We start from the raw sequence: 25,214 nt of genomic DNA on the forward strand, positions 1-25,214 counted from the left end.
TCTGTAATTTTGGAAACCTCAGTAGCATTTTAAAAAATTGAATATACACAAGTGCCTACCATCATTTAATACGAATTTTTTTTAATTTTATAATCTGTGGCTGAGATAATTTTCATTGGAGTGTTTTAAATCTTTACAGGTAATTTATGCACATTAGATGGAATTTAAACAGAAACAATTCAAATACAGGAAGAAATAGCCAATAAAATGTCTAAATTAACATTTTCAACATGGCAACTTAAAAAAATTTTCGTATATAGCCCTATCCATCCTATTTCTATTTTGAAATATATCTTACTCCTGTTTCTTTAAAATAGGTATTTTTCACTTGGCTTTATTTTCCCTTTGTCAGGTATTTTGCAATATGGATCTTAATGGGGGAGGTTGGACTGTAATACAACATCGTGAAGATGGAAGTCTGGATTTCCAAAGAGGTTGGAAAGAATACAAAATGGTAAGATAGAAAAATTTACATAGTTTTTGATGTCTTATCATGAGATTTTCTTCACCACACTGCGTGACAAACACCTTTACTTTTAGATGTCTTTCAGTTATTTTAAAAATAAAATGACACGTCAATGTCATTATTCTCATTAAACACAAAACACTCATATATCATTTTCAGTAAATGATTTCCATATGTGCATCAGAAAGAAAAATATATTACTGAAATTATTTGGTGAACTGTTATATATTGTCTGACTTTGTTCCTGTTTGAAAGTGGGTGGGAGAAGCTAGAACTTAGACCCAGGCTGGGTTCATGAGCCAAGATAGGGGAAGTGTGCAGGGCTATGGGTTGTGGAGCAGGACTGATAGATACTACCAATGACTTCACTCATGTGGCTGGCAAGTTGTTGCTGGCTCTTGATTGAGAACTCCTGCATGTGGCTAGGTTGGGCTTTTCCCAGTATAGTGACCCAGGGTCATCAGACTTTTATTTGGCAGTTGACATCCCTCAGGCACAAAAAGGGAAGCTTCCATGCCTTTATAAGATTTATTAGACCCAGAAATGGCATGGTGTCACTTCCACTGCATTCTTTTGGTTAAAGTTTATGATAGGGGCAGTCTAGATTCAAGATGAGACAAGTACACAAGTGTATGAACTATGAGGCATGATCCATTGAGGTCTCCAGAATAAGAACAGACATCATTATCATCATCATCATCATCATCATCATCATCATCATCATCATCATCATCACCATCACCATGATCATAATAGCTAATCCTCTCAATGTTTAATATGTGCAAGTTTGATATATAAATTCTTATCTAAGTTTTATAACAAACCTACTGGTTAACACTGTCTCCATTTTAAGAGGAAACTAAGCAAGTTGGGAGATGAATTTTTCCAAGATAATAATATAGCAGTTAGTTGAAATAATCCATAATCCAATAATCATGTATTACCTACAATATTAACTATTAAAATCTGCTGACAAAATGTCAAGGCACAGTAATAGAAGAGGATTTCCATTTGTGGACTTATTCTTATATTTTACATGTAATCTTTGGGATAATTCTTGCCTTGACAAATTTTTGACAATTTCCCTTCTCAGAAGGTAAAGAAAATGATAGAGATGTGCTAGCCTAAATTCTGTCTTGATATTCTTGTAGAAAATGTGTAAAAACTGTAGTCAACATCACAGTTTACACATTAGTAGGTTAGTAGTTGGCCAAACACCAATAAACAAAGAGTTTTCATAAATGAAGATCTCCAGTGGTGTCTCTATGTCTACAATATTTTTCATCAATTTAACTCTGAAAGTGGGTTTATAAAGTTGGAACCTTCCTGTCTTCAATAAACCATAAACTTAAGGTAGAAGTGTATTCTAAAGCCAACAAGATAGAATTCTGCAGAGATAAATGTAAAGTCACCTAGACCAAAAATTTACAAAATTAACTGTGAGAATATAGGATAAAGGTGATGCAACCAAGCAAGAGCTCACTGCCCAATGACACAAACTTTTGAGAAAAGAAAAAGCTTTTACTTTTAGGTTGGCTGGCAAGGAAACAGGAGGCAAGGCTCTCAAATCTGTCTCCCTGATCCAGGGATCAGGATGAAATTTAAGGGGTCAGGGAAATTTTAAACTCAGAAGCTGATTAGCTAGTCTTTAATCAGTTCATATAAGCTGCTGGAAGCCATCTTTTCCTTATTGAAGGATTTCTTGCTTTTGTAAAGAGCTCCAGGGGCAACATTTATATTCCTTGATTTTTGTAGACTCAAGATTCTTGGTTCTGGGATCATCCTGGAGACATGGCTTCCTGTCTTGCACATGCACATTTCTAGTCTTCACTCTGGCATTTAAAGATGGAGTGATTTTTGGCAAATCATTTAACCCATGCCTCAACTTTCTCACTCATTAAAAGTGGTCATTAATAATAATACTTCACCTTGTTACCAAACTCCTTCTGCTCCCTGCACGACAGGACAGTAAATCAGGAGAGGAGGTGTTGGGACAAGGAATAACAACTCTATTTGGAAAGCCAGCAGACCAAGAAGATGGAGACATGTCCTAGAGAACCACCTTACACAAGTCAGAGTTCAGCCTCTTATACAGAAAAGCAGAGAGGGTGTAGGTGGTTGTTGCAAACTTCTTGGTGTCAGAATCCTTTGTTCTTGTAGCTGTCTATGTAAGTGAGGTCATAGTTTTCCTGTAAACCTTCATCAAGACAAATATTATTCTCTGTTCTGCAACTTTTTATCTCTATATGAATGGAAAAGTGTTACACTCTTAGAAGTCAGAACCTTGAGAATGGGCTATCCTGTATATTTCAGACTGTAGGCAGCAGTCTTTTACAAAAAGTGCAGAACCAGCATGACAAGCACTGGCAACAGAGCACAGGGTTAGAACTAAAGGAACAGATCTAATAGGGAGTCAGCTTTGTTCTTCCCTATTACAACCTGACTTGCTAATCCTTGAGGATTAGCTGTAAGTAAAGCCCTTGGTAGTGTTTACTACCTAGTAGTAAATACTAGGTATTATTATTATTATCCAAGATTAAAATATCAAAGACGGAAAAATTTTTCTTAACTCTGGCAAAAATATTATTTTGTGAACCACCTTAACTCATATGATTATTTTCACCACTAAAATGGGGTGTAAATTATCTGAGACTACGGATAAAGATTCTGGCAAATCTGAAATACATTGTTGTTACTTAATACTACTAATAAAAGAAAATTGAATATAAAATTGTCATTATAGTGACTTTCCAAAATGGTGATGACTTACTAACTATAAGCATCTGCCCCGTTGGCAAACTAGGCACATTAAGTAAGGGAGACTGACATGAAGTATGGCATTGACTCATGTCTTATAAGCATTTACCAAATATATGTGTGTGTGTGTGTGTATATATATCTAAGATAGATAGATAGATAGATAGATAGATAGATAGATAGATAGATAGATAGATAGATAGATAGATAGCATTTTTTTCATTATTGGAATTGTTACTGAGTCCAAACTTATTCTGCTCACCACACAACAGGCCAATAAATTGGGAGACAAGGTGTTGGGGCAAGGAATAGCGATTTTATTTGGAAAGCTGGCAGACTGATGTCCTGGAGAACCATCTTCCCCAAGTTGGAATTCAGGCTCCTTTTATATTAAGAGGGGCGGTGGTGGGGGTTGCGGTATGCTTGGTTTTTGCAAACTTCTTCGTGTAGGAATGAATTCCTTGTACTTGGAATCCTTTGTTATTGCAGCTGTCCACATGGGTCAGATCATGGTGTCCCTGTAAACCTCCAGTGAAACAAACATTATTTTCTATTCTGCAATTTTTTTTTATCATTATATGAATAGAAAACTGTTAATATCCTTAAAGGTCAGAGCCTTGAGAAAAGGCTGTCCTGGATATTTCAGGCTCTAGGCAACATTCTTTTACAAAAGGTGCAGAACCAGCAAGACTAAGCCTAGGAAACAGAGCACAGGGTTAAAGCCAAAGGAACAGATCTACTGTAGAGTCAGATTTGTTCTTTTCTATTACAAAACGGGACTGAATTATTCTTTAATCATAGCTTTTATGATGTTTACTCCTCTTCCACAGAAAGACTATCACGTTTTATTCAAACTAGAACAATTTGTCAGCTGAGTTTCAATTCTACAGGGTCAGAAAATGAGATAAACTCCAAAAATCTGAGACATTTTGGCAAAAATGAGTCTGATGACTTTTGTTTTAATTAAAAGAATTTATCATATGTTACAACTTGTTACAACTTAGTTAACTTTCACCAGAACACATGGTATAAAGGGTTTCAGTTGTTTCCTCCAGAGTTTTTCTTTCACCTTAAGACAACATGATTCCACAAAGAATGGATATAGACTCCTTACGCCAACTCTTATCAATCACACCCAGTCCTGCTCCCTGCATCAGAACTGCCCACTAGGGTGCACAGCCTTTGGGAAAAAGAACTTCTTGGCATGTACCACTTCCTCCTCAGTCCTCACTGATCTACTATTATACACAATAAGATGCCTCACTTCTTTCTCAAGCACTGGATGTAGAAAGAAAGTTTCATCCCTCCTTCTTCCTGCTTATCCTCTCTCCTTCCCTTCATAGTGGTTGATATCTGTGGGCTGTCTCTTGCTTCTTAGGGTCTCCAGAACAATATGTTAAAATTATCAACACATGAAATTGCAAATATGTATGATCATTAATTTTAAACCTCTCTCAATATGGAAGATTTGCAATTTATTTGACTCTAACATTGGCTTTAAGCCTACACAAGTCTTTTACCTAAGCTTTGTTTTCACTTAAGCTTCCTTATGAGGAGATTCAGCAAAATCTGGTTTATGGATTTGTAAAGATGTTTGCCGAGAGGGAAGTCTGGAGTGGGCCTTTTTAATGAGGCACTTAGGGAACTACATTAACTCCTTCAAGCCATGAGGATACCATTTAGTGACCTCCAGCAATAACATTTATCAGCAGTGCTTTTTCATATAAAGCCCAATCAAGCTAGGAGTTCCAAATAGTACCCTAGTGGCTTAACTTTATAGAAGGTAGTGACTAATGCCCTAGAGACAACCTGTCTTTGTATTGAAAACAATTACCCCCATAAACAGAGCTTCCTATTGACACAAATATTTCAGTTTGAGCACCATACCTTCTGGGAGTTCTTTGTTTCTGGAAAGAAATTAAGAGCACATTTTTCAACTGCAACTTAACATCTTCACATTAAAAAGAGAAAAATATATAAGGAATATAAAATGCTGAAGTAAATCATTCTTTTGATCTTTCTTGGGCTGTCTCAGCAGTTAGAGGAGACGCACAGTTGAATTGTGTATTAAAGCACCTTTGGAAAGCCACAGCTCAGCAACCCTGACTTATATCTGTTTTCTTTAATCATTTTACGAAAAGAGATGAAACCCATAAGATACATGGACTGTGTCTGGTTTCAATTGCATTTCAGCTATAAAAAGTCAACACTTCCTATAAGCATTATCAGACAAAATAAAGTATCAGAGACGATTATTTTATTAACTTGGAAAAATGCAAATCAAAACTGAACATTTCTGCAGGTTTTGGCAAAAATTAATGAATACTGGTCTGTCCTTTGTGTACTTTTTTTTTAAGCAAAATATGCTTTTTAAGGCCAATTTTAAGTCAGCATTAGTTTAGGCCAAATTCCAGTCCCTTTTGACTTTTATTAAAGAGCTAAAGGAAAAATAAAGTTGATTAGCAATCTGTCTGAATTGTAATATCAAAATGTTTCATATAATTATGATTGGTAGTTCTCATGAAAGGATATGGCATAGCATCCTTGGACTTTATTTATAAAAAAGAAGAATTCTATTTTTATTACTATTGTTTGTTCATTCAATAAGGACTTGCTGTTTTTTCAGTATCAACACTGAATTTTGTATAAGATTTTATTTTTATTCTTATAAATGTTGCAGGCTATTTGGAGTAAAATATAAACCTATAGTAAGCTGTTATATGTACAATAATGTGAAAACCTTTTTTTGTGCATTGGCCATCTCTGTATTTCAGGCATAAATATTAATTTTTTTCAAGGACAGTCCCATAATACATAATCAAAACTTACCTCCTACCATGAAGCTCAATGTGAAGATGATGTTTTATGCCTATCTGTTCCCTCTGTACTACTTAGATAATTTGATCTGGTTAATTTATTTTTTCTTGTTTGTACTCAGAATAGCTATTCTACATCATAATCCTATGGTTCCCCACCTTTGGTACCCAGCAGACTCACCTGTGGAACCTTTTAAATGTACAGATCTCTAAGCCCACCCTAGAAACACTGAGTCAGAAATCCCATACAGGAACCAAGTCATCTACATTTTTAAAAAGCTCCACAGCTATTTCTGATATGCACCCCCAGTTGACAGCAAGTGTCAGAACTATCAATTTATTAGTATGGGCTTAAGATCTCAAAAACAAACAAACAAACAAACAAAAACCTCTTTTGTAGATCCTAAAACGTATGAGTGTAGCAAGAAAGGATTTTTAAAAATAGGACCAAGGTAGAATTGAAGAAAACAGCTTCTCTTCAGCACTAGGAAAGCAGAAGCAACAGTAAGAAAGTAGTCTGCATGTCACAGTTTAGCCCCAGTTGCAACCAGTTGATTTAAATTTCTTATTTAATAATTAACTTCTCAGATTAAGATAACAGTACTCCTTTATTATAAGCCCACACTCAACTTGTCATAAGAATATCTTAGTTCCTAGCATCTGAAAGCCTTTTAAAGAATTGCTTCAGTATGCTCTTACTAATTTTCATGCTAAGACAAGACTCTGGATTATTTTTTGTTCCCTTTCTCATACAGAATAAAAAGGAAGACTGCTTACAGTCTCTTTGGAGAGAGGGAAATAAACAGAAAATCACTATATATTGTGATATATCCTCTAATAATATATATATATAATTATAATAACAACAACTAGGTTTTTGTTAAGTGCTTCTCATGTATCATGCACTGAGATAAATGTTTTAGGTATATTATCTCGCTTCCTTCTCACAACACTATATGTGGAAATGACATTTTAAATCCCTGTTTTGCGTATAAGGAAACTGAGGCTTAAAATAACAGCAAATATATGGCAGAACAAGGCTTCAAATTGGAGTCGAGATAGGGAGTAGAAGTTGTTTAATCAAAGCCAAGGCTTTGTTTCTAGGAGTCAGACTTGTGGTATGTCTGATAAACTATTTAACAGACACTTTACTAATGTGGGAACCCATTTCCCCTTCTTTCACGAATTTTTCATCCTTAAGATAAAACAGTTGTTTCTGCATCACTGCACTTAGCTATAAGAAGGTTTCCTCCCTACACCATCTCTCTAACAGTGATTTTGATGCCTCATAGCCAAATATTTTGTTCCCATAACAGAGCATATTTAGACAGTTTTTTGGGAAGGTGCATGAAATAAAATTTTAGCTTATCAAAGCAAATTTCATTGCTTTCTTTTTAGTTGCTTCTTTCTCTATTTTCAGTCAAAAAAAAAGCAAACTGTTTAAAAAGGGTTGTAAATCCCTACTTAGAGGGAGGTACAAGCCTACATGCCAAGATGCGGATGGAGGCTCTTGTAAGAATGACACAAATGCTTCTCCATTTCTCGGGTTCGTTGAAGATCACTGCACTTTTCCCTAGGGAAGCTGGAGAGCTTTTATGCATGCAACGCTTTCAACAGCATGGAAATATTTGACCTAAAACTTAACACTTCATCATTCTCACCCTCCTTACTCACATTTAGTATAATTACTGAATCTCTTCTAACTGAGTACACAAAAGAGGGAATGGGCAAGTGGCTATAGGGAAAGTTTTGACATATCTGAGCTCAGAAGAAATGCAAGGAGAATCCCAGTGGTCTTTTTCTTCCGAGCGGCTGCTGCAACTGAGAATATGCTAATTCTTTGACTTTCAGTCCCCTGTAACTTTCTGTTTTGCTTATTCACTGGAGAAGGTAAGCTTCACTCTTCTCCCTGGTATATAGCGCTAGCTGCCGTAAAAATGTGTAAAATTCTTAGCACTTCCTAAATTGCTCCAAAATTTCCTGCCACTGTGCAACTTTTGCAAAGTGTGACTTGAGCATCTGAAGAACAGAGGAGACAGGAGACACTGGAGTATTGTGTATAGTGTATCTGTACTCTGGGCTACTGGTGGATGGTCTTCAGGATGCATTTACCCACTGCAATTTGGACAAAGGATGTTCGTTTAATCAAAAACTAAGTTAAGTTGGGGAATAACCTTAAAAGTGTGCATATATACACTAATACATTCTGATTTACCTTGAAATATAAAAATATACATTCATTTACCCATATTTTTAAATGTAGGGTGAAAGCTTGGAATTCTGGATCAGTGGTTCTTTCTTAAAACTTTCCTATAATCAAATGCATCAAATTTCTAGCTTATGCTTTTTTTAAACTAAAGCAAGTAAGGCATATGCAAAACAATGTAAGTTAAAAATCCTTTAAACTTTTATTTTCCCTGGTCTTTTAGAGTTGTTGCAACAATATATAATCCAAAAGCATTTGTTTTAGTCATTTGCTTTTATAGAGCAAACCTAATTATTTAAATTAGGTTTTATAAAAAAAATCCTCTTTCCCAGTTGTATTTAACTTATTTATACAACATTATAAATCTTATCATTACTATAACAGAGCTGGCATAAGGAAGTTTGGGACCAAACACAATTGGCCTTTGGTAAGTAACTCAATTGGCAGACAGTAGTGCACAAATATATTTAATATTTTCAGTGTACTCTGGGCATCAATATATTTTAAAGATGGTATGGAGAATATTGATTCATGTGTTAAGTTGGTTAAAGAAGAAATTAGTTAAGAACACTTGTACTGTAGTTATAATCCTATTAAGTTGATATATATTAAAATTGAAAGAAAAAAAAATGTTTTCCAAATTCTATCCCCTGTATTGAAAAAATAAGGGTTGCTGTGGTTGTTTTAGTAATTTCCTCATACTTCTTAATATAGGTAAAATAAAACCTTTATTAATGAATACATCAATGAACCAGAATATTTTTTCTTTCTGCAATGTCAAAGTATGTCCTGTGATTACTGGAGGTGTGTCTTCCAAGTATGAATTTGCACAAGACAAATGAGGAGTGTGTCCAGATTCAGATTTATGTACTAGCTCTCAGATATTTTGATTCAGATTGGAGCCAGGAATTGTTCCAATGATTATGATTCAGTTGGGCACTTTAAGAAGCACTTCCCTAAAACTCAGCCAAATTACCTACAACAAGAATTAAGTTTTAAGGTTACTTCTCTGAATGCAATTGCAGAATGCTGTAGTCTTTTGTTTTATTCCTTCCTCCCTTTCTTCCTTTTTCTTTGAATTTCAGTAAAACATTTGGAGCATGCAGTGTATGCCAGCATTCTACTAGTCTTTGAGGATTCACAAATACAACACAACTTCTGTCCCCAAGGAGCTCATAGTCTGGTCAGAAAACAAATACATAGATCAAGAGTTACGTTGAACCTCACGTATTACCAAGGAACACTTTCTGAGGCAACTGTAAATACCCAAAATCTAGAATGCCAGTATACTTAGGGTTTTTTTTTTCCCTATCACTAACATCACCAACATTGAGTTGGCTTTTTTGTGTGTACTATTTTTTTTTCCCCACAAAGAAAACTGTTTTGAATACTTAACAACCGTGACTGGAATTGCCCTAAAGAGAACCTAGAACCATATTGAGATTCAGGTGCAGAGCAGCCAGCCTTCTGCCTCAAAATCCTAATCTATGCCAGTGAAGTATTTAAATGTTAAAAGTCTTGGATTTACAGATTTTCTCATTAATACTTAAAAATGAGAATGTTAAAGCTGGAGAAGTGAAGGTAATCTGTCATCTAACTGGTAATCTGTTTGTCATTATCTAAGCCTAACTTGACTTGTGAACAATAATAATAACAACACAAACACTATTAAGATTGTTAAATAGCTACCCTGATGATATTCATTGAAAAAAGTTTAAATTATTTTCAAAATATTCCATTAACTAGCATTTCAGAAATATTTTCAAAAGCAAGTTATTACTGAGAAGCATTTATTGGTTAAACCTATCAACCAGATTTATTTAATTCAAAAACATCTCATCTACACTGATTTGGATACCAGATTTTATTGAAATAAGAATGAGACATAAGCCTCAATGTAAGGAAACAGCAGAAAAGTGTTGAGTGAGTAATTGAAAAAAGCATGTAAAAATGTGAAATAACCATCTCTACTTTTAAAGAGTTTTTTGTTATTATGTAGTACATAGTTAAATACTAAAATGAAATGAGCTTCTCTGAAGTAACAACTGCGTTGCTGTCTTCCTTTGCAGGGTTTTGGAAATCCATCTGGTGAATATTGGCTGGGTAATGAGTTTATTTTTGCCATAACCAGTCAGAGGCAGTACACACTAAGAATCGAGTTAATGGACTGGGAAGGAAACCGAGCCTATTCTCAGTACGACAGATTCCACATAGGAAATGAAAAACAAAACTACAGGTAAGTCCTCTTTGGAGTAGTGTTCGACTACCTCAGGCCTAGCCAATAAAGAGTTTCATGGAAAAGTGTGAAAATAAGAAATGATGAAAGTCATCCTTCAAAATGAAAATCAGGCTGTCTAGGTCTATAACAAAGAGATAAAAAAAAAAAAAACCCTGTAAAGTCCTCCTCAGAGCTTTGAATATAAATTTTTACAGACTGGTTATTTTGTTGTTGGCTCAAATTCTAGAGGATAGGGAATTAAGTCAAGCACAGTGTTATTGTCATTATTTTTATTTTGCTGCTATTGTTATGAAGATACAGTGAATTCATCACATATGAAACTGATGACAGAGAATTAAGTCAAACTCAGGACCTTAAAATAAAATACTTTTCTCTATCAAGTAATGGCATCAATTTACACAACACATCAGTGCAGAATAAAAACAAACTATGTACTTAGTTGTGAACATTTCTGACTTTTTTTTCCAACCAAGCAGTTTGTACACTAGAAAGAAAAATGGCTCAGCAAGTAATACAGTGGATAAATTCATCTGACAAACATTTATTTGTTACTTCTGGGTTCCAGGAACTCTACTAGGCACTGACAGTCTGCATCAGTGATGAGGTCTCTGGTCTCCCAGACCTCATCCAGCTTTGTTACAAACTAGGTCACTAAAAAATGGTTGGCCTTCCTTGAGAATAGGAAGTATATTTCAGTTACTTTATATCATTACCCATAAATGTAATACTTGGTGCACAGCAGGTCCTTAACGATTGTGTGTGACTTAGTTTTGTAAATTAGACAAACAGTAAAGTAGGGTTGCAGTGATTTTAAACTCTTTGCTATTGTGGCTACTCTACATTGGTCTTAGACACACAGCTGTGTGCATTAAGGGGTTAGCACACTGCTTCAAGCAAAATACAATGACAGCAACCAAAGCCTTATGCTTTTTTCCCAACCTATGTGGCCATCTCTTCATAGTTCAACTGTTTCTGCTGCTTATTAGTCTTTTTGAGGCATACCGTTCTTTAGGGGTTTAGATCTGCAACGTTTTTATGATCACATCTCATTTTATTTGAATGGATTATGTATGGAATTGGATCCTTGGAAACAATCATTTTCTTAACAAACAATGATGATGTCACGGCAACAGAGGATGAGTAAATCTAAAGAGCTGATAGTCTCATGGGTGGGGAGTGAGGGTGTAGTGTACATAATGGCAACTCAAGAAACCAAAGAAAATACATTTATAAAATGCAAGGGAGTGTAAGAAAAAGTTGTTTCCAGGGAGGTCAGTATTTTGAGAGTTTTATAACAAGAAAAACCGCTGTAAAACATCAGGGATACTCTTATGTAAATGGTTTGAGCTGAAACCTAAAACTATATGAAACTTGGCTGATGTCAGACAGCCTGACAATAGGACTAGCAAATAATTAGTCTAGTCTTTTTCTAGGCTCCTGAAGAATTTGCTTTGGTTTTTTTCCCAAAATGTCTTCTAGTTCTTGTGTGCGTTTGTGTGTGTGCGTGTGCGTGTGCGCTTATGAGGCTGGAATGGCATTAAGGATACAAAGAGTGGGTAGGTTTAGGAGGGTTGGAGGCATCTGAAGTAAGCTTCAGGGTGTGTGGTATGAATGTCATTCTGGCATGTGTATGAGGAAGGCACATTTATTTCCTTTTAGAGTGCCCACTGCTCTCACCGAGCATTTTCCATTCCTTGAACATCTGTGTGATTCTGATCGTCACCCAAATGATGCAGATCTGTGATCAAAAAGTAAGTCACCCCAGCTAAAGTGAGGCGTATGGTCTGAGATCCCCATTTTCTTCTCTTGAGATAATTATGAACCTTAAGAATCAGAATTATAAATCCAAAATGAACTTAATAATTTAATTACAAATCTCTGGTTTCAAAGAAAAGAAAACTGAGGTCCAGAAATATGCAATATTTTTGCTCAAGGAGGGAGAAAGACTTAAATATGGGATGTTTGATACCTTCCTAGTTTGGTGTGGTTTCTACTCTGTAATGCTCCTATAATAAAGTTGGTGGCTCTGGTCCTCCTGCCAACACCCAGCAGAAAATAGTTCTGTAATCATCACCTTCTCATGCAATTAAATATTAAGATTCATGTTGGCATCAAATGGGAAATTAGAACTCATTAAAACATCATGCCTGTTCTGCTGAAAGCTTATTTAAAATAAGCACACTATAAACTGGTGATATTCACTCTTTCAAAGAAAATCAGACAGAAGCTTGAAAAGAGAAGCTACACCCTTGTAACTTCCCTTTCTACCTGTATCTTCACTCACACCAGCACTGATCCTCCAGGCCCAGTAATGCCACATGTGGCCTCAAGTTAGGACTCCAGATGTCCAGCTTCTCATTTCTGTGCTTGCCTTCCAGTTGTTTCCCTTCCCTCTGAGTTAGGATCCCTCATTGTGATAAAGGAATTAATACTAACACTTGTATAGTATTTTATAATTTATGAAATTATTTTTAATACTATAATCATTTAATCCTTACGATGACTTTTGAGCTAGGTATTATTATACACATTTTAAAAATCAAGAAACTTTCGTGAGGCTTTGGTCAATTGCCCTGCTCAAATTCAACTAGATTCCAACTAAAATCAAAACTATGAAACTCACGTTAGGTTTTTGTTTTCTATTTTTACGTTTTCTATATTTTTCCTCTTTCAAATTAAATTCAGAATTTTAGGAGGTTTCTTTTAAAAAATATTTTATCTTAATAGAAATTGTATTTTGAAAACTCCTGTAATAGCTATGGCCATAACATATAAACCGAAATATTTCTTAAAAAATATACCTTTCTCATGCTTTCAGCACAAATTGATTAAAAGTAAGTGTTGTGAACGGATTGATGAGCTTACAAATATACATGTAATACACATATTTTCCTTTTATCCTCCAAGGAAAGTCCAAATGATTTTCTCAGATAAAAATATAAAATCTACAGAACCCAGGAGAATATAAATTTTAAAAAAAAATGTGAGAGTGTCATGATAAACACATCATGTGAAATAGCACACAATCAATGTGAAATTATTAAATACTTCCTCTAGAGACGCAGTATTATCCAGATCCTTATCATCTAACACCCAGACTATTATACAGCCTTCCTTCCTCCTCTCTTGGTACTCTCAAATATATCTTGCACACTATTATTAGGATGTTTTTTATGAAAGACAGTCTGATTTGGTCTCTGCCATCCTCCATATATTTCAACAGTGTTCAGATATCTGCAGGTTAAAGTCTGCCACTTAAAACTCGTCATGACCTGGTCTTACCTACTTATTCAGCTTTTATTATCTTACTCTCCCCTCAACCTCACCCAGCCAGAAACTCCCTCATAATCATAATGATTTGATCCAGAAACTACTTGAAATTTCCCTTCACCTTCCACATCTTTGTTTATGCAATATCCTTAGCCTACGCACATAAACCCAACTTTGGATACATCTTCTAAATCTTTAAGATTTTCCTTTATTCCAGAAAGTCTTCCCTAATCCCTACCATGGTTTATGCTGTGGTGTGCACACCTGTAGCCTCCCTTCAGAGCTGAAGCATTCCTTCTCCTACCTCCTGGGGATGTTATGGCTAAGAGCTCGTAGTCAAGACCTCCTGCCTGGGTATGCATGTGGCTGAAGAAAGTCATGTCACTCAAGGTCAGTGCTCCTTTCTACAGACAGATTGCATCCAATGACTGGTCAGTATAGGAGTATATTAAGGACCCCTTGCCCCAGTTCAGGGCAATGCTGAAGGGCCATCGAAAGTCCAGCATTTCACCTGAGATTAGCAGAGGTGTTTACTGTGACTACATGTGAGCCCAACTTATCCCACTGATCAGTACTGCTTTCTTTACTCTGCCACAGGAATCAGTCCTAAGATCATTCACCTGTAAACTGCTCTACACTGATTTCCCAGAGAAATGCATCACCCTCATTCTCAGGTCTTTTTTGGTTGCTTTGTAGTCCCACAGATCCATAACAGTCTGTGGGTAACTATCCAGTATCCAGATTCTTTTTATAAGTCACTAACAAGTATTTATTAAATAACTGTGTATGACCTTTCCTGCTAATTTCTACACTTCTAGAGAATAGAAACCATTTTTATAAAAATTCAAAATAGATACCTAAGTTAGCCAAATTATTACTAATAGTTAGTAATTAATATTTAGTGAATACATACTATGCACCAGACACCTTATTTTACATAAGAAAACTGAGGGGGTGGTACTTTGCATAAAGTCATAGGCACTAATATGAGTAGAAGTCAAGATTTGAGCTTTGATTTCATAACTGCCCACTGTATGGCCATCCCTCATTAAGGGGAAATCCATCAGTTAATTTTTGGAATTAAATACACTCAAAGCATATATTCTAAAAGATAAAGTATATTTCTTCTGTTTCCATTACTGTCTTTAATAATCTGAATATCCATGGACACATTATCTCATCTCTCTGGTTCTCAATTTTATGTCCTATAAATTAAAGTATTTATGAAGCACCTTGCAGCACAAAAAGTATTTGCTAAAATAAAATTCCCTTTATGTATACTTTTTTTTAAATTTTTTGCCCCTTCAATTCTTTGATAAATGATTAAATTTTAATCTCTCAAAAAATATTTCAGTTAGAGTTTCCATCAGTTTAGGGCTTACTGTGACTTTTTACTTCTCATGAAACCTTTGCTGGTCCCAAAACTTAGAGATAAAAGACAAATTCATAACAACCACCACAATAACAAATGCTTAAAAGAAATAAAATATTAATTGTGAGGTTAGGGAGATGCTATGATCTACTGGAAAGCACCCTAGAATAGGAATCAGAAGATATGGGAGCCATTAAATAGTGAAGTCTCGCTTCACTATCAACAAAACCAACTTGGCTGTATCAGTCAACGTTCAGTCAGGGAAATAGAGCCATGACAAGTATTGTAGAAATAAGAAATTTGTTACACAAATTACACCTTACACAAATGTGAGATGAGCTGGGGAAGTGAAGGTCTAGAAGATGAAGGTGGAAAATCAGAGGGAGGCTCACTAACACATATACTTGAACTCTAGTGTGGTGGTGGACAAGCTGAAGTTAGCAGGAAAATTCAAGAAACCAAGCATTGCCAGCCACCAAAGTGGGGCCACCTCAGGGGAGATCTACAAAAAGCTGTAGCTATGTTACCTGGAGTGGTGCAGTCAAGCATCTGGTGGGAGTCTGAATAAATTGCCAGCATGGGGGAGGCAAGCTGGATGCAGAGTAGAAGAGAAGACAAGCTGAGAACTGCTGGGCACCTTTGACCCTGAACATCACTATGTCTAATGATAATCTGAGAGCTGGACCACTGCTTCACTTCTACCTTCCAAATCTCAAGTCCTCTTTGGGCCAGCTCTAACTTGGAACTATACAAAGAAGGAGATTCTGAGAAACATTGTTCTCAGATTAACCAAGTAGACAGTAGCCCAATCTAGCTATACCTTGGGCAAATCACCTAATACTTGTATACCTCAATTTTCTCATCTTTAAGTGGGAATAATGTTCTCTCTCCTGTCATTCTCGCCATTTTGTTATATGGATCCATTCAGAAAGACTATGCAAAAATACTTGTATTGGACAAACTTTAATTCCATACAACTATGAAATGTTTTTATTGTTAATTCAATTTTTATCACACCCAAGAAATTTACTGTTGAGTCAGTTAAAAGTTAGGTATATTTCTATATTGAAATCTACCTCCCTACTGTCCCCAAAATGTCTTTTACTGATTGATATTTATCTATTTACCTATCTGGATTCAGAATCTATTTCAGGTTCACTCATTGCATCTGTGATCTCTTTAGTTACCTTTTACCTAGAGCAGTCTACCACACACCCACCATTAATATTTTTAAAGAATCCAGGTCAGTTTTCCTCAGAAATGTCTCTTTATGAATTTATCTGATTATTTCTTCCTGTTGAGATTCAAATTAAATCTTTTTGACAAGAATGCTAGATAAACGATACTGTGTACTTCCCATTTCATCACAAAAGGTCATTTTGTCCCATTATTGGCTGGGCAAAGTTTAATCACTGGAAGTTTTGGGGGGATTTTGTGCAATGAAATATGTAGTCTCAAAGAAAATTCTTACAAAATATCATAATTTATAAAACACATTAAGGTGATCTATGTTGGTTGAAGTGGTTGTGGGGACTTACCACAATATCCCATTGGCCCTCCCCTTGCTAATGCTTCAGACATTTGTAGAGTACATTGTAATAGATTATTATAACTGAAAATGTAATGACTTAACAATTGGAGATAAATATTGTTTGTGATTTTGTTGAGTGAATTTACATGTTAATTTTTCCATTCTTGGTTACAGTTTGTCACCTAAAGTTAATTCCTTTATCTTTTTATATTAACTCAATTAATAAATTCTCTATCACAGATAGTATAATGACAAGTTAAAAGATAACCCTTCTTTGAAACAATAGAACATTTGTGTTCACAAAGTCTGAATGATAGTGTTTAACCATTGAATGTACATTTTAGATTATAATTACAACCTTACCGTAATATTTATGATGCACAATTTGGGAATATACTTCTCATTTTATTATCTCCATATTATTTGTTGGGAAGGAACGATACTTTCAGGGTAGAACTAACTATGGCTATGCTAAAGCCTTGATTGAAAGAGATTTTATTAAGAGATAAATAAGATGTTTAACCAAAATTACCCAAAAGAATCTTGGAAGTAATTTGGCCATTAAACATCTTTTTGTACAAAGTTTATTTTTGGCCAAGAGCTTTATTGGGAAGCAGTTTTATGTAATAGGCAAAATAGTGTATTTGGAATCCAGAGACAGGAACTTAAGACTTAGACCTGTAGTTACTTTTCTGAATGACCTTGGACAAGTTACTTCAACTTTTCCAAGTCTCAGATCCTCAAAAGTAAAATAAGGAGGTAAGGATGAAGTCTTTACAATACCAGAATTCTCTTTTTCAATCATTAAAGTATTCCCATGTCATGTATGTATTTCCAGGACAAAACAAATTAGTGTGGATTAAAAAGAATTCTCTCGAGTCCTCCATGTAAATTTAAGCCCTGCATTTTTGTAGGTATTGCAAAACTTGTTTCACTCTTTTTCATGAAATGTTTTTCATTTCTCTGATCCTCTGGGCTGCATGGTCCTAGCTGGAACCAGTAGCAGATGTGTTGAAATACTAAGAGGAAATTTGGACAGATCAAGGTAGAAAAAAATATGTAGGGAATCTCCTGGCAGTTTCTACCCTTTTGAATTTTTAGATATCAAATCTAAGTAGTTTTATTTGTATTTTCAAATAATTTCTCCAACTTGGGATGTGTATTACTTTTATTTAGACCAAGATTTTTATTGTGGTTATATACCTCAAACAGTGAAGGAATTGTTTTATCCAACAAAATTTGTATTTTATACTCCTTGACTAAGATGAAATATTCAAGAGGAAAAAAGCATGGTCTTAGAAAGTCACTTTGTACCTTCCTCAGGTCTTATAAGGGTCAGGAAATCTCTTGACTTTAATGCAGGTTAATGTCAGTTTCTTCAGTCTTAGATTTTTCCAAGGCAGCAAAAACAAATGCCCCGATGCTACTAGGTCTAAGAAGTGCCAAAGGATTCCTACTCCAGAATGAGTAATGCTTGGACTCGGGCAACTGCTGTGCTAGAACCTTGTAGGTTGGCAAAGGTTGCTAGAGCCACTAGCACTGCCTCCAGGAAATAGTCTAGGGATATGTCCTATGATCACACTGCTCAGGGTCCTCCTAATGTTGGCCAACACTGAAAAGATGAAGGCTCCATCTTCAATGAAGAAAATATTTGTTACTTTCTATTGTGTGCTATCCTAAGATGAAACGCCCAGAAAGATTTCAGTATAGTCATGTATGTGCTTGTTCACACTTATCTATACTCATGTGTGATGGGGCTAGGGGAAGGGGTAGATAGTAAACAGACAAATAGGCAATTACAATGCCATGAACATAGTGAGTTCACTAATAAAGACAAGTGTGGCATGAATAAGGGGACCTAACCAATTTGGGGGAGTTGGGAAAGCGTCCAAGGCCTAAGGCCTAAGACATAAAAATGGCAGATTGGAATTAGCTGGAGAAACAGTTCAAGTTGGAGGTAGAAGAGGGATTAGCACATGTGAAAGCTCATAAGTGAGATCCAGCATGTCTCATTCGGCAAATTGCAAGTAGTTAGGTATCGCTTAAGCATACAGTGTAAATGGCGAAGTATGATGCTAAGAACATAGAGGAGAGCCAGACAACTAGTAATATGTGGGAGATTTAGGATTGGCAAATAAAATGCCTCTAAGGGCAGCCCATCTGCATGGTCTTTTTTCACATCCCAGTCAATTTTTTTTTCACTCAATATTTTGATTACTCTGTTCATTAAATATGAACAAAAACAATGTGCAAGACATTTTGGGTGAAACAAATCCCACAGAACTCAACCCTTATCCTTCAAGAGCTTAACTGCTTTGCCTGACTTGATTTTCTTTTTGCTTTAAGTCTTAGCTCAGACTGTAGAGCTCTGCTTTTTTAGACTGGGTAAGCAGCCCCTTCTACGTGCCCTCCCTGTGTTGTTCGCATATCTTTATCAGAGTTCTTATCACATTGGATCATAACTGGGTATTCCCTGCTACCTGTGGGAGGGCAGGGACCTCTCCACAATGCCTGGCATACGTTTGGAAAGAAAGCACTTTCTAATAAATATATGAAAGATACATCAACAAAGATATTTTTTGTGCATTCAACAAACACAGCTAAGTACTATATGGCAATTATTGATCTAGATGCTAGAAACTGAGAGACCAACGAGTCAGTTATAGTCAATTTAGTTAATTATATTTCTGAGTAAAATTTTTTAAATTATGAAAATGACAATATAAAATATTGACAACCCTACAACAATGCTTCTTCTTTCTAGATGATTTATTTATTTTCAAGAGCTTTTACTCATTTCAACCACAAGCAATTATAAAACCATTTAAAATAATTATCCCAAGTATTAACAAATATCAACATTAAATGTTCAACTAAAAATCCTATGATGATAGTAGCATCATAACATTCAACTTTAACTATTATTAACAGCATTTATTCTATGCCAGATATTTGCAAAATGCTTTGATATGTTAAATGCTTGTTAACAAATAACAACTATTAAATATGTCATTGTCCAATATTCATAATTATTATATTTCTCTATTAATTGGATATAGTTTTGCTTTAATTTACATGACTTCACTAAAATTACTCTCTTAAAAGTTGTTATAATTCTTTTGAAATCAAAATCTTCATTCACTCATCTAGCCAGCCAGCCACCATTTATCATCTTGCTGTTATTTCCCTTGTACTACTACTCAGTTATTTCCAAAGTTGAATGTGCATATAGTCAACTAAGGTGTTTTTCTAAAGTATAAATTTCTGAATCCCACATCCAGAAATTCTGATCCTGGCGTAGAACCTAGATATCGCAGTCCTACCAAGTACACCTAGGTGATGCTGATGCAGAAATAACACTTTAATGACATTGAAAGTAAACACCATGCTTGCTGATCTTGTGGGGCTAATAGTTGAGTTCTGAGAAGGTAAAAAAAAGAGATTGGTAGCTTAAAATCAAAGTTTTGGCTATGGTATGTTTTAGCATGTCGCTTTGGTTTTTTGTTTTGTATTGTTTTGCTTTTTGATCAAGGAATTATGGACCTTTGCTAGAGCTATGGATTTTCTCCCCAGAATAAATGAACAACTATGAGATGTTGCTTACATTTATGTGTGGGATTCAACGCCACAGTAAGAACCCTTTGAATTAGGCTGTAGTTGGGCACTAAAGAAAAATGGTCAGTTCAGCTAGGGTTGAGGATGGATGGGGGTACATTGGAGGAGATTGAAGTGGGCCAGGAAAGGCTTCATAGACAAAATCTTTGGGAATTTGTGAAGTATGAGAAATTGTTCATCAGGTAAATATGGAGGATGGTGGCAGAAGGAGGAAAGTTTTGAGATTCCAACCAGAAGGATCAATGTGGACAAAGACCCAGAAATGGGAGAGAGATTGCCTTAGACAAAAGAAAGTATCTTGTATGTAGAAGTTTGCTGTGCTACAGAACATAAAGGCCATTTACATGATGAGGCATTTGGACTCTATCTTATACTAATTGTGGAGAGAAATAAGTACACTGATGATTTTGGTCAACAGAAGAATCTGCTTATGTATACTAGAGCCTTATTTGCAGAACTTATAGCAACACATTGTCCAAGTACAACAAGAAAGAGTATTTCCTCTTCACCAAAAAAAAAAAAAAAAAAAAAAAAGAACTTCAGACAATGCCTCTCAATGGATTTCAACATTCTACTCACCCTTTCCTTGCCCTCTGTTTTCCCCTAGGGGAGCTGGAAAGAAAGTTTCTTTCTACTCTGTAACAGAGATAAAAATGAGAACAAATCTACCTCCCTTGAACTTGTTTATGCTAAAAAAAAATACCAATTTTAGTCATAAGTTTTACAAGGTCCTGACTTAATTTTTGGTAAAAAGGCAAACCCATAAACTCTCTGAGATGGCTGTTGGCCTGGTCTTTTAGGCACCAGAAGAGGTCCCACTCAGTGAGCCACTGACTCAGAACTGACTCTACCAGCCACACATGATTCCAAGGGAACTGAAATAAGTTTAAGGGACTATTTGTATTCTTTACGGGGGTCTTAGTGCCATGCAATTCATTTGGCACTCATTTTTTATGTATTCGTAGAAAAGGGGAGGAATACTGAAAGAACTTTATTTTTATTTAGAACTAAAAACAGAATCATTGCAGTATTTCTGAACTTTGGGAATTATGGTTTCATTGTCACAGATTTCATGAAAATGGTTTTTTTTAATGTACAAAATAGAGTATATTCTCTCAGTACTATGCAGAAGCACTAAGAGATATCAGTGTGAGTTCACTATTTTTTTTTTTTTTTGGAGTAAGAGTTTATGACCTGAGTCGTTGATAAACTCATTTTTATCAAAGTTCTATGTTATATTAATACTTGTAAGCCAAGGGAGGGGCATTAAAATGTATATTGTCAAAATTTAAGTAGGTGAAAAAATTAGTGTACAATTTAAATGTGTGTAATGAAAGCTAATACTATATAAAACAATCATAACAATCAGAGAATAATGAAACTGGATTTTCTTAGTTTCTGATTTGAGCTGAGGTTTCCTGTAACTCTGGAAATGTATCTATCTTAATCACAGCACAGATTCCCATGACTCTTGCTATCTCGAGCATTTGTTACACTTGCACATCTTCAACTAAACATGTTCAAAGGTATCTGTCAAATTACATATCTGTCTCAGGGCATCTGAGGCTTAAAAAGCACGTAAGACAGCATACTTCTTCTTAAATAATGGTTAGATTATTACACTACACAAATTCTGGTGGTTCCCCAATGATTCAATTCCATATGAGAACAAATGACTCCAATTAAGGAAGACTGAATATGATAGAGGAAGCTTTCAGGAAGTAGAGATGAGAATTAAGGGATATGTTGGTTATGGGTGATCTTTTCAGGGATTTTTCCAAGTGTCAATTATGGGTAAAAAAAGGGAAAAATACATTGCTGGATTCAGCCAATAAAGCACCCTATTAAATGGCAAGAAAAACATGGGATTCTCAAAAGATTGAAATTTTAATTTATTAAAGAATAAACTTTTGAATTAAAGGATTGTTATTCAGGTATCTGAGTTCAAAATGACATATACCTTAAATTAGGTAGTCAGTCAGCAAAGCAACTCTGGTTTCCTGTTCTTTGTGCTTAGTATTTTGCTTGCTCTGTATAAAAATGAGAAAAACTTTCACAAGAGATGGGGCTTATGAATTTGAAAACAATGGTCTTTTTCATCTTTAATTTCTCCAGCTTATTGCCTATGTACATGTCTTAATTAGCTATGTATCTATCTCACTATTTTCATCACTCTCAGTATGCTTATGTATGTCAATGTTGTATACAAGTTATGCTTGTTTATTTAGACCTATTCATATAACCATGTTTACTGAGCTTCTGTATAGTTTATAGTTATCAGTTAGGGAAGTTTGGTTTCTTTGTTTCACTTTTTATTAATATTCATAGGTGCTCTACATGTGACAATCTTTTCAATGCCTCTATATATATATTACCTCATTTAATTGTCACAACAATATTAGAAGGGCATTAGTATTATTAGAACCATTTTACAGATGAGGCAACTGAGGATCAGAAAGGATAAGAGCTAGGTTGCAAACCAGACAATTAAGCTCCAAACTGTTCTGTTATACTGTCTCTCATGTACACATACACAAATGTACATGACAGTCCTACTCTTCAGAAGCTAATGTTTATTTATTTTTTGTGGGGGGTGGGGAGATAAAGAAAGAAGGAAAATTTTTGGTTAATGACTTTACTGTCAGTTTTCTTCACTTATACTTATTTTGTGCCAAACTACCTATATCTTCTTGATTTTTATGTCTCTTTAAGTATCTCTCAATCTCTATCATATCCTTAATTCTTGATTAGTCAAACTGTATGTTATTAGATCTTTTAATCTTCCTACTCACATCCTCTTTTCTTTTGAAACTTCTTTTGAATTTGTACTTCTACTTACAGATTTATATCTATGAGTGTACATCATTGTCATACAACTCTCTATCATAGGCATATGTTCACTAATTTTTTTATAAGTGCACCAACTTTGCTTCATATATTTTCTTATTATTATCTCACATACTCATTGAAAGGCTCTTGCAAATAAGTACATTATCTGTTCACCTATGGACAATGGAGTAACAGAATATATCTGCAACATATGAAAAATAGTGTTGCACTTAATAACACAGATTTAATAGAGACTTCTCCAACAGAGATTACAGTCCAAAGTTCAACATTGGAAAACAAACCCTCTATCCTCTAACAAATATGATGAAGCTTTTGAAACAGATCTTTAAAATGAATTCCCAGGTTCCAGAAGGAATTATGCAATAGAACAGAAACATATATAGATATAGGACCCTTTGTAAAACTCAATGGTCTCATTTCTCATATGGACTCTAGTATTTGCTTTAATACATTATTCCATGAGTTATTTCTTCAGATGTCTGTTGGCAGCCACAAACTAATTCCATCATCATTATAGCAGTGTCCCAATATGATTTGAGCTGACCGTTAGGTCATTAATATTGGACAAATTTCAAATCAGGGAAAAAATATCCATGGGGCTTAAACTGTAAAACATAATTGTATTATTGGAGTTAAAATGTTACTACATATAAACAATCTCTTTAGATGAGTAAAACTTAAATTGTAAACAAGTTGAACTCTTAGTTCATAATTGACTCAATAAATATTTATTGAATGTCTCTTATTTATATTGTATATGGAATTTACAAAGATGGTAAGACATGAATGCTACTCATTAAAAGCTTATAGTCTGATGAGGAAGAAAGGGCACATATATAAATAAAAATACTACAATAGCAAAATGAGATGTGCCACAAGAGAAGCAATTTATCTGCACAATGACAATTTAAAGAAGAGAGAAGGCTTCCTGCATAATGTTTTGTCTTAATGGCTGGTTGATTTTGGACTTGGGAGAAAAGATCGGTTCAATAAATCTCTGGTCATTTATAAGCCCAGGATACACGTGGACAGTGCTGAACTAAAAAGAATAAAATGTTTATCTTGAAGATGTTATTTTGAAAAAAATTAGAAAACATTATTTAACTAAGATAATTTTACATACTGGGAAAGGCTAATATAGGGCTCATCTTCCCTTGTGCTAAGATAAATTTATATTCTTCCCTTTACCTCAAGGCTTCCAGGCTTAGTGTTGCCACTGTGGAACTCTATATACTTAACAAAAAAGGGCATTTTACGAAAACAAATGATTTCCAGCTTCAAGTACTAATAGGAAAAAAAAAGAAATAAAAATCTATCGTATGCTTAGTATCTAAATAAGTTCATTGTCTGCTTTTTCACTTGTCGTTCCCAACATATTCAAGTGACTAATGGAATCCCCTTTATTTCTTATTTTTTTTGATATTAGATAACCTCAAAACTTAATTATGCTATGAGTTTCACAGCCCTTTTATTGAAAATATTCTCCTCATCCCTCTCCAAAAGTCCATGTCCTCCACATCCAAAACTAATCTCTTCCACTAAACTTTTTGAGCGGAACTGCATTTTTCCCTTACCCTTTTTCCTGCAATACTTATTATTTGCATACCTCCCAATGACCTCTTTATAACACCAAACAAATGTGTAGTCTTACTGGAAGTCTATAGTAAGGCAAATACTGTTTTCTCTATATATAGATTTACAAGAGAAACATTATTTTTACTTTCAGCAAAAGATGCTACCTATATCATTTATACTCAGTGCTAAAAGACATGCTCTGATATCTCTCTTTGCTGGTGCCCAGCCCTTTTCAAAAGTGCGGGGGGCAGGGCAGGGAAGGTGGTTAAAGCAGAGACAGCCCTGGAGCAGCAAGCAGAAGACATAACAGCGTTGGGAAACTATGTCAGATTGAGTCATTGCTACCAGGCTCTGAAAGAGAACCGTGGAGGTCATTTTGCATTTTCTTCAAGTGATTATGAAAAAGACAAACTAGTTCCATATGGTGGCAGGGAGAGAACTCAGAGCCAAAATAAAAATCTACTCAGCTTGTCAGGATGTAAGACCTTAAAGTTCTGATATCTAAGAGTCTGTCTGC

General features: G+C 35.0%; 1 protein-coding gene across 3 annotated transcripts in view; it reads left to right on the forward strand.

Moving 5' to 3' along the window:
* Nucleotides 1-25,214, forward strand: part of ANGPT1 (angiopoietin 1) — a 231,667-nt gene that overhangs the window by 188,543 nt on the left and 17,910 nt on the right. For 2 of the 3 annotated variants that reach the window (XM_010981856.3, XM_010981857.3), the window contains exons 6-7: nt 353-454; nt 10,315-10,481. In XM_010981856.3, coding sequence (XP_010980158.1) covers nt 353-454; nt 10,315-10,481 — 269 coding nt within the window. Of the gene's footprint in view, nt 1-352; nt 455-10,314; nt 10,482-12,143; nt 12,301-25,214 lie in introns of those variants that run through there. The other variant, XM_031439489.2, reaches the window with a different exon arrangement.

The sequence above is a fragment of the Camelus dromedarius genome, chromosome 20, assembly GCF_036321535.1.
Source record: "Camelus dromedarius isolate mCamDro1 chromosome 20, mCamDro1.pat, whole genome shotgun sequence".
Taxonomy (NCBI): domain Eukaryota; kingdom Metazoa; phylum Chordata; class Mammalia; order Artiodactyla; family Camelidae; genus Camelus; species Camelus dromedarius.